This window comes from Lepidochelys kempii, chromosome 1 (genome assembly GCF_965140285.1).
Source record: "Lepidochelys kempii isolate rLepKem1 chromosome 1, rLepKem1.hap1, whole genome shotgun sequence".
In the NCBI taxonomy this organism is placed as follows: Eukaryota; Metazoa; Chordata; order Testudines; family Cheloniidae; genus Lepidochelys; species Lepidochelys kempii.
The window spans coordinates 220,370,586-220,381,104 of record NC_136380.1 but is presented as its reverse complement, the minus strand read 5'-3'; the positions used below and the strand labels follow the sequence as shown (position 1 = coordinate 220,381,104).

The window sequence follows — 10,519 nt, the reverse complement described above, 5'->3', positions numbered from 1 at the left end:
GATGCAAAAAAAAAAATTAAAAAAAAAAAGCAAGGGTACGAATGATCCTCATAGCAAATCAAGCATGATGGAAATCACATTTATTGCCTAGTGCAATTTTTTTAAAATGCAATATAAAGGACAGCAGTAAGAATAACTGAAGCAGGAAAAATGCAGTGTTGAAGGCTGAAAGTCACAGAGCAAGTGCGGGACAAATCCGCCCCTCTGCTTCCCCACCCCCATTATATTTCCTAGAAAGCTATATCAGTGTGACCATGCAGTGCTAACACCGTTCTGGCTGTTAGTCAGAAATACATAGACATATTCGAGGAAGTTGCATTGTGGCCACTGCTAGATCTCCCCAAACACCAGCGTGAAAATACTGCAAAATATACAAGCATCAGCAAGCACACAGCTTTGGAATCTTCTTTTGTACGGTCTCTGTTTTGCCTTTAGTCTTTAGTTGGCAAGCAAAGTTTTCCTCCTGGTTGCAGGTCAGCAGGCTTGGGGGCGGGAGGGGGGGAGACGGAGGGAGAAAGGGTGTGTGGGGAAAGGGGTATCCGAAACCTTCTGTTTAACCTGGAAGAAGCAGGAGGATCTCCAGTGAGCAAGGAAATGTCATGGTTAACACGCACAAAACTAGGCTGATATTTAGTGAGCCACTCGGTTCTGTTCTTGCAATAAGCAATTAAAAAGAAAATAAAAAAAACTTATATGGATCCAGATTGCCCGGTGCAGCAGAAAGTCTGGAGCGATTTTGTTTGGTCGCTGTACAGAAGAAAAAGAGAAGCTGTCATTTTGTGTGTGTGTGTGTGTGTGTGTGCCCTATACAAGGGCCTCCTGGTTCCTTGTTAGCTTATAGAGGGGGAAAAAAACGCGTTTGATGTTACATCTGACCAGCTGCTGTTCTCCATAATAACAAGAGAGAATACTGCCTGCCCTAGTGAGTTGCGTCACTTTTGCTTCAACTTTAGGCTAGAAATCAAGAGAGCGAGAGAGAGGAGAGAGAACTTTCAAGGAAGCAGGAGGGAGCTGGAAAGCCCTGCAGCCTGCCGCCCACCCACTTACCCCTCCTCCTTTACCCCCTCCTTCCCCTCCTCCTCCCCCCCAAAAACTTTTCCATCAGAGAAAGAGGGAGATCTCTTTGGAAACATGGAGCTGCTGTGCTGCGAGGTGGATCCCATGCGGAGAGCTCTGCCAGACCCGAACTTGCTCTATGATGACCGCGTTTTGCACAATTTGTTAACCATAGAAGAGAGGTATCTGCCCCAATGTTCCTATTTCAAATGCGTCCAGAAGGACATCCAGCCCTTTATGAGGAGGATGGTGGCGACCTGGATGTTGGAGGTTTGTATTAAATTGAGAGGCAGAGCTTCCCCCCCAATCGGTCTGTCTCCCCTCTTTGCTCCTGGTTCGGGATTTTAGGGGGCTCCTTTGCACGGGGGTGGTGGCTGCAGAACTCACCCTTTTGCAAGCTCCTGAGTTTGTTTTGTCCCTTCTTTTCTTGCAGTGTTTTGCCCCAGATCATGGTTTTTGCTAATTCATTCAGTGCTTTTCTGAGGGGGGAGGGGGGAAGGCAGACGGGGATGTGAAATGGTTGTGTCTCGGTCGTTTGAGTGCGAACCTGTGAAGAAAACTGCCCTTCCGGGGCTGCTGCTTTGCAAAGAGGGGTGCAAAATGGGGGAGAAGGAAAGTTGCAAAAGTCTTTGCAAAACAAGGAAAAGAAAACCCTCCTTTTCCCCCAGGCTACTGGATCTGCTCGAGTGAGGCTTTTATGGCGAGGGGAGCTGGTCCAGATGCCGTGCAAAAAACAAGGGGTGACCGATCCCCCCCCCGATTTTTGCCCAGCAAGTATTTCTGTGCCCACGTATGCAGTGCTCAGGACGTGCCATTTTTTCGCCATGTTGCTTTGCATGCAACTCTGCTCAGAAGCGCCGAGCCGCCCCCACCCCAAAAAGAAGAGATCTGAAATACACCCCCTTCTCAGCAGGGCTGGACCCCAGCTTGATGGGAGGCTGCTGGGGCGCCCGGTGAGCCGGGAAATCCCTCCCTCTCCCCAATATTTACCCTGCAAGGGCGGCTGTGGGCCCAGAGCCCTCCAGACTTTGCAGCCTTGCGCTGGCCCCATCATTTCCCCTTAAGATCTAGCTTTGGGGGGACCCCTCCCCGCCCATCCCTCCCAGGCTGGGAAGCCCAGACCCTCCTCTTGGTTTTCATGTGAAATTTGCCCCTTTCCCCCCTGGGTTGGATTTTTGATCATTTTTTGAAACCATTTTCTCCTGCTGAGGATCTAGGCTCTCCCCACCCCACCTCCCCCCCTTGCCGAATCGCGGGCCCAGGGCTGGGGGAACACCCCGCTGGGGAATTTTTACAATTGTCGGGAATGATAGGGGGGTGCCTGGGGATGCCATCGGTCCAAAAACAGGGGCCCCCGGGGCGGTGTAGATATTTTTATTTATTTTTTGAAAATATGACGAAATCCAAAAAGGGCAAAAAAAAAACCACCCAAGAAAAAATTGGGTCGCAAAGTCTGAGGCGGCTGCTGCTGCTCGATGGGCTTTCGGCTCCCACACTGTGACTTAATTCATTTCTTACTGAATGAACCAAAGGAATGTGAAAGCCGATTGACAGCCTTCCCAGCCTCTCCAGAGATCGCCCCCTCCCCCCAATCTAGCAAAAAAAGAAAAAGAAAAAAAAGAAAAGTAAAATCATTTAGAACCATTGGTAAATTTCATGTGATCACTCATTCTCTCTCCCTCTCTCTCTCGCTTTCCTCCCCACCCCCACTCCTTGATTGCAGGTCTGTGAAGAGCAGAAGTGTGAAGAAGAGGTTTTCCCCCTAGCCATGAATTACTTGGACAGATTTCTAGCTGTGGTGCCCACCAGAAAGTGCCATCTGCAGCTGCTGGGGGCAGTTTGCATGTTTTTGGCCTCCAAGCTGAAAGAGACAATCCCCCTTACTGCAGAGAAACTTTGCATATATACGGACAATTCCATCAAACCCCAAGAGCTGCTGGTAAGCAGCCCCACTCTACCTCCAGTGTGCCCCCCTCCCCCTCCACCATCAGCGCTTGTCCTGTCAACCTCCCCCCTCCTTCCAGGGCCCAGCAAATGATACATGTCTCAGCCCCTTTATAATTTTTTTAACAATATTTGAAAAGTTGAAGGTGTTAAAAGATTTTCCTGCACTGATAGAAAGTGATCAAGATAAGTTTCCTGTATGAAAATAACATGATTGTTTGAAGGGGAGATCTCCCCATTCCTTTTGAATGTCCTGTGTATAATTGCCTAATATTTAATAGCCTTGTCCTTTTCCTGTTTATTTAACACAATGGTTAGCAAATGCCCTCAAAGGGAATCTGAAGGCATTGGTTACTGTTTGTGTTTTTTAAGAGATTTATATATAGTTAGCAGAAGATCTCTTTTTGATAGCATGCACATACATATATGTACATGTGTTTAAATGGGCAAGAAACTTTCTGAGCTGGGTTCTTTGTAAAGGTGCTTTCTTTCTGGTGCTCTGGTGCTGCACTGCCATCCAGTGTCAGACATGCACAACTGGAAATGACCTCATCTTTGAACCATTGCCAGAATCTCTTCTGTTTGTAGTTTCTTTTCTGCTTTCAGTTTTAAAGGAGCTGTCTTCAATCTGAGGAAATTTTTAAAAACCCATGTTATGTCACTTGGCTTTATTCAGGTTAGGTACCAAATAAAATAAATATGCAGGAGGATTTTTATCACCCTTTGGATAATTTGCTTTCAAACTTTTTTCACTATTGATGCAGTAAGCCCTGTTTCTAAATTTCTTTCATTTATGGTTGAATCCTGCTCCTATTGAAGTCAAGGGGAATATTGCTATTGATTCTAGTGAGAGTAGGATGGAGTGCTTCATACTGTGAAATTAACAAATTGCCTGTACAAGTGACAAATTTATAACTTAGAAAATCATGGGTAGCATTTGTGCCTTTTTTGTATATGTAGTTCCCAGTGTTAACTCAGTAAGGGTGGTTTCGGAGTAACAACCGTGTTAGTCTGTATTCGCAAAAAGAAAAGGAGGACTTGTGGCACCTTAGAGACTCACGAAAGCTTATGCTCAAATAAATTGGTTAGTCTCTAAGGTGCCACAAGTCCTCCTTCAATAAGGGTGAAATTTATCGAAATTCAGCTCTGTTAAGCGTAATTGCAAAGAAGGGCCTCCTCCGCAGTGAGGAGCTCAGGCTCAGATCTTCAGGTGAGAGAGCTGAATAAAGTTACTTTTTTTTTAAATGCTTTCTGATTAAATAATATTTGCATAGTGCTTTTAAGATATAAAGTACTGTGTTAAGTGCTAAGTATTATTTGTTTATAAGAGTGCATATTTCAGTCAAATAGTTCTATTCTCACAGATCCTAATTTGTAGGATCTGGCCCTGAATTCACACAAGTACTTCTTATGTGAAAAACCCATTGAAGCCAGTGGAGTTCCACCTGTGGAAAAGTTGCAAAATCAATCTAGAAGGAAGGGCCTTGCCCCAAAAATGCTGTTGTGCTTAATGCACTGTTAGTAGTTCCCCCAGTAGTTCTACCTAGTAGTATTTTCAATAAATACTGTGGCGTCAATAAATACCCAGTAGTATTTTCAATAAATACTGTGGCCTCAATTCAGGAAAGCGCTTAAGCACATGCTTAACTTTGTTGATTTCAGAGGGAGTTAAGCATGTGCTTAAAGATAAACACATGCTTAAGTGCTTTGCTGAATAAAGATGCTTTCCTGACTTGGGGCTTGTGTCTGGTAATAAGTGTTAGAAAGATCAGTCCTTCATGAATTTAATTGTCATTTTATTAAAATATTTTATGATTTTCCTTGAGAAATTATGTAGGACTGGTTTCAGGTTATCCTTATGGAAACGTTTTAGTAGAAGATTTCCAGGTTTTGAAGGGTTCTATATTATCTGAATAGCAATGTTTCTGGTGCAGCTGTTATCTATTAAAGTAGGGTTCTTCTCTGAAAAGTGACTGTAAAAATGCCATTGTGGGGTTCCATGTTTATTGTCTCTCACAGATGCCAGTTCAGATCGACTAAGTTCACAAGTAAAAAAGATGTTTTTTCCAATCGCCAGCCCTACAAACTCAACCTGGGCTCTGCAAGTGCTGCTGGCTTTCTGAGGCTCATGCATCCTGGAGATTAAAGAGTCTATAAATGGAATGTCGTTAATAATTCTGATGATGCATGAAGTGGAGTGGAATCCAGCTCCCTCTCTCTGATCTATGAGGCCTCTGTAGGACTAATAGCAGTAAAATGTATGAAAAAATTATTTTAGAGACTAAAGGAAGGAAACATGGCTCTGAAGGCACCCAAGGAGCAGATCTGTTGCCTGAGAAGGTGCCATTTTTATATATAACTGCTTTTAGAAGTATAACCACACTTTAAGGGCCTGAACCATCATTCCTTGTGCACCTAAAAACTTCTTGTGACTTCTCTGGGAGTTTTGTGTGTGCAAAGAATGCAGGATTGGGTCCTATGTGGTACATTGTCAGATGTCGTACAGTCTTCTTGGATGTGTCGTATGCATTTCCCTTCTGCAAAACTTGCTGTGGCATAGGTGAAATACCATGTGAAGCAAAGGACATCTCTAAAACAATTGTGGAGAAAATGCCGTGTTGCTAACTTTTCCAGTGGAAAAAGAAAATGTATGTGTTGCTTATTTGTGTGCATAGTTATCCACTGGGCTTTAAATGGCAATAAATTAAGCACTATAGCCATTTAAAATAAGTTACTAGGGAAGGACCACAGTGACCTTGGCGATATCTAATTGCAGGATAAAGTTTATGGGTGGGCATTCAAAACTGGATACAAAAAAAGTAAAATCTTGGCAGGAGCTGTCAGGCCTCATTATTTTCAGTGTAGCTTGACATTTCCAGTGTTTAAAAAAAAATGAAGGAAAAGCAAAGTCAACAACTTCAAAGCTTCAGAGGCATATTGAAAAAAGGTTTAAGCAAAACCAATTTAGCAGTGATATAATTACAATCAGTAAAATGAGTAAGCTTTTTGTTCTTTTTCGTCAGGCTTGCCTATGGTTTTTCTTTTTTTTTTTCTTCCTTCAGGAGTGGGAGCTGGTGGTGCTGGGAAAGTTGAAGTGGAATCTTGCAGCAGTGACTCCACATGATTTCATTGAACACATTCTAAGAAAACTGCCTCTACCTAAAGACAAGTTGCTTTTGATCCGGAAGCATGCACAAACATTTATTGCCCTTTGTGCCACAGGTAAGACAAGGTGTTTTGAGTCGCTGCTTCCTGCTTTTAGTGGTCTGAGAAAGATAGATTACAGCCAGTGGTGATACATAGGGCCCTGTCCTACATCCCTAGCTCACATGGGAAGGCCCATTGAAGACGATGGGACTATTCACATAAGGGCTGCAGGATCAGGCCTTGAGATCGTATGTTTGCTAATGCAGAATTCTTGCACTGGAGAACAGCAATAATGAGTTAAATCACTGTGGCCTGATTGTAGCCAGCTTTCATTGAAGTCAATGGAAATACTGCCATTGAGCTCAGTAGATGCTGGATCAGAACCTTTGATTTTTCTGCTTTTTAATTGGTCATAGGTGGTTTCTGGGGACAGATATGGTACATCCAATAATATCAGAAGCTGCGATGGAATGTTAACAGGTTCTTTATGAAGTCTCTTGTTCTCTGAATGTTTTCATGTATTATTATAGGCACTTCATTCTTTAGTATTGTACGGAAAAAGATGAATTGGGGAGAGCATTTTTTGTTTTAAATTGCCAAATATATATGTTATAATGACATTGCCAAGGTGAAATATTATATGTAAACATATGTCTTATTTGTGATACCACTAGATTATGGAAGGAGAAGGAATGGAAACAACATCAACATTTGTTTTGTGTCTGTGACACTTTTTAAAAAAAAACAACGCTTTTTTTTACTTCACTCCAAAGTTAACCAAGAAACTAGGCAGTCATTTTCACTTTGTGTTTATGGACAGTCGTATTTTCTGCTTCTCCTGTGTTTAGGTTTAACATACACCATGGAAATGTTTAAATAATTAAATTTAATTTCGTCTTTACATTTATTTATTTAAATCTTCAACGTATTTCTAGTCATTTTAATTTATGTAAAAATCCTTCTTTCAAAAATGAAACCTAGACATTGAGCCTTAAACTACTTAACAGCGTCCCTATTAAATTCTGCATCATGCTGTTGTTGATTCAGATTCAGTTGCTTACAATAGGTCTAGTCATTAGTTCTTTGAGGAGGAGGCAGAATTACATACAGTTCAGTGACAGTCAGTCATGTTACAGACGGAATGTATGGGGCTTTTTGGAACAGGGATTATTTCTGCCTATGAACTTGTGCAGCATGTAGCAGAGTGGAGTCTATACTGGGCAGTTGAGGTGCTACCATAATATAAATAATTACTATTATTTAATGGCATTTGAGAGTTGATAACCGTCCTTTGCACAGTAGGCTAGTTCTGCTACTTGTATAGATTTTAATCTTTAAATACTAATTTTATGGACTATATAAATGTATATGCTTTAAATTTGATTAACTTTTTAACCATTGAGATTAACACACACACACACACGACTAATACACACACACACACCTGTGCGCGCACACAATGTGTGACAGACCCATGGCTGACATTGTCAAATGTAGACTTCAACTTTCTTTATGCTGTGTTTACATTGTGGGGACTATAGCAGCCTCGCTATATAGCATTTATGCCGGTATATCCCCGTAGTGTGGATGCAGCCTACGCTGGCAGAAGGGTTTTTCCATTGCTGTTGGAACGCCACCTCCCCAAGCGACAGTAGCTAGGTTGATGGAAGCGTTCTTCCATCGATATAGGTACATCTAAACTGGGGGTCCGGTCAACATTTTTTACACCCCTGAGCGCTGTAGCTGTGTCAGCTTCAGTTTTGAGTGTTCACGAGACGTAAGTCTCAACTCATAACTACCCATCCTTTTTGTTTTTTAAACACCTTTCTGACCTTCAGACCCTTTATTCGGGCAAGACTCCATTGAATTCAATGGGAGTAATGCTTAAGGACTGCAGGAGCACTCTTGGTCATTTATCAGCCAGTTTGGGCCTGATGAACTCTTTCCTTCAGGATTTTTTATCGGTTGTTATGTATATACTGGCTTCACCTCTTCTAGTGTCAGCATTAGGGGGTTAATCCTAACATCCCTGACTTCTTTTCTCTCCTGGAAGCTCTTGGTGTTTCACAGGCTCTCCTGCCCACACATCCAGTAGTTACAACACCCTCGCTGTAGCTTTGGTTCTGCCATCAGTGATCAATCCTTCGGCACTTTGGGTTTTGTTCTTCTCAAACCAAGCTGTTCCTGCCTTTGCTTTGGTGCACTCATCCACTAAAGCAGTGGTTCTCCAGCTTTTTCATTCATCAGGGCACTTTGTGACAGAGAGATGACCAGACTTCAGTCTCCAGTTCCCTACTTCTCAAAATTATTCATACTGCAGATCCTTGGAGGGCCATCAACCGTAGTTTGTGCACCAGTGTCCTAAAGCCTGGGTACCTCTCCATTCTCTCTTAACGACTTCTCTGTCTGTTGACTCCATTCCCTCCCAAGCAACTATCAATATATATCACTCTATTCTTTACTCAGCCAGTGACCAGTTTGCACCTTCCTCTATCTTGTATCTCCTCCTACCCTTTCTGTGTTCTTTTGTGCATGGATCCTGTTCATGAATTCAATTCCCTTGGCTTGATCAGAGCTCCTTGTCCATCAGGAGATATGGAAAGCCCAGTGTATTGTATATAATCTCTTCAGAGTCCGTGGATTATCACTGTGCACACTGATGGGACTGGCTGTGGACAGTGGAGTACCTTCTTTTCCTCCCATCCCGTTCGCCACAATTTGTTGTGAGGAAATGATTACATTCGCTTTTCAGGAATCAAAAACATGTATATAACCTCACTACAGTTTCAAGATTGGGGGCCTCATTCCCCCTTGATTTACTAGCAATCTGGTATTGCTGTATTATTTGTTTTACAATAAATGCCACATTTTTGTTATAGTTCCCCTTCTCAGCTTCTCTCCTCAAAAGCGTTATTGTTCTTGTGTATGAAGAAAAGTTCCTTCTTGTTGGACTTTCTTCCGACTCTAGTCCTTGTCACCTTTTCTTGCTCTTTACTTCATAGCTATCATCAACCACTCCATCGTCACTTGATTTCTTTTCCCTTTCTCACACAAAACATCTTTCTCAGTTCAGGTAAAACCTACTCTTTTATATCGCCATTTACCCTTTCTGAGCACGGTGGCCTCCTCCAACCTATGACCATCTCTCACAGTACAACTTCCCTAGCCACTTTTTGCCTGGCTTTTGACCTTTTCCCACTACCAAGATTGACCCTCTGTGGGTGGTTAATGACCTTGCCGTTGACCGTGGATCATAGATTCCTCTCTTTTCACTTCCTGTTTGACCCCAGTGCAGCTTTCTTTACTATCAATCACTTTCTCCTCTTGAGTGTCTCATGTAAGAAACTGGTGTCTCCTGCACTTTCTTCCTCTAATTTGAATCCTAGCTCTTAAGGTTTTCAAATTTTCTCCAGCCGTGACCAGCTGTGATCTCTTGTCCTGTTCGCAGTCCCATAATCCTTTGTGTCAGCAAAGGGATTGGCGTCACAGCAAGCAACCACAGCTAGTTTTGGATGGGAGTGCTGGGTGGACAGTGGTGGAGTGTTGGATTGTGATGGGTGATTAGGGTTGCTTTCATTGGAGAATGCCTTAGACATGATGGTCAGGTATGCAACCCCATGCTCAGGGTGTCCCTAAGCCTCTGACTGCCAGATACTGGAGTTGGATGACAGGGGACAGATCACTTGCTAATTGCCCTGTTCTGTGCATTCTCCTAAAGCGTCTGGCATTGGCGACTGTCAGAAGACAGGATACTGGGCTAGATGGACAGTTGATCTGACTCAGTATAGCCGTTCTTATGGAGAGGAACTCTGCCCTCTTTTGCTATCTAACTTTTTCCTCCTAGGGTTAGATAGTAACCCTAGATGACATACTATAGATGACACCCATTTCTGTATTTCCCCTTAACTCAATCCTTCATCTCCTTGTCTCCCATCTATTTGTTTGTCTTGACTCTGGGGCCTGTTTCTGAAACCAGTTGCATGACGTAAATCCAGAGTGTCTCCATGAAGTCTGTGGAGTTATTCCAGATTTACATGAGTGCAACAGACATAAGAACACATCCCTCTCTTTGCTGCTGGCTGCCCTATAACATCCTGCTACTGAATTATTTGAAAAACCGGAGCTCATCTTGAGCATAAAAAGCTCTCTTTGTTCCTCCTCTCTGACTCAGGTCACACCCTCTGTAACCTAGACCTTAGCCTGAAAATTGAGGTCAAAAATCTCAAGGTCCTCCTTGACCCCAAACTTTCGTTTCCCTTCCAAGGCTTTCTTGTCTTTAAATCTGCCTATCACCACCTCCTGAACACAGAGTTCACCCTTACCCTGACACTCTGCCTCCGCTTAAATCCTTTTCCATCCCTTAATCACTTCC

At 43.0% G+C, this 10,519-nt stretch overlaps 1 protein-coding gene across 2 annotated transcripts in view; it reads left to right on the top strand.

Annotated features, from left to right (window-relative positions):
* Positions 1-501: 501 nt before the first annotated feature.
* The window catches only part of CCND2 (cyclin D2), a 55,867-nt gene continuing 45,849 nt past the window's right edge, over positions 502-10,519 (top strand). The window contains exons 1-3 of one of the 2 annotated variants that reach the window (XM_073314806.2): positions 502-1,326; positions 2,780-2,995; positions 6,063-6,222. In XM_073314806.2, the coding sequence (XP_073170907.1) occupies positions 1,132-1,326; positions 2,780-2,995; positions 6,063-6,222 (571 nt within the window). In that variant the 5' untranslated portion in view covers positions 502-1,131. Of the gene's footprint in view, positions 1,327-1,380; positions 2,010-2,779; positions 2,996-6,062; positions 6,223-10,519 lie in introns of those variants that run through there. The other variant, XM_073314801.2, reaches the window with a different exon arrangement.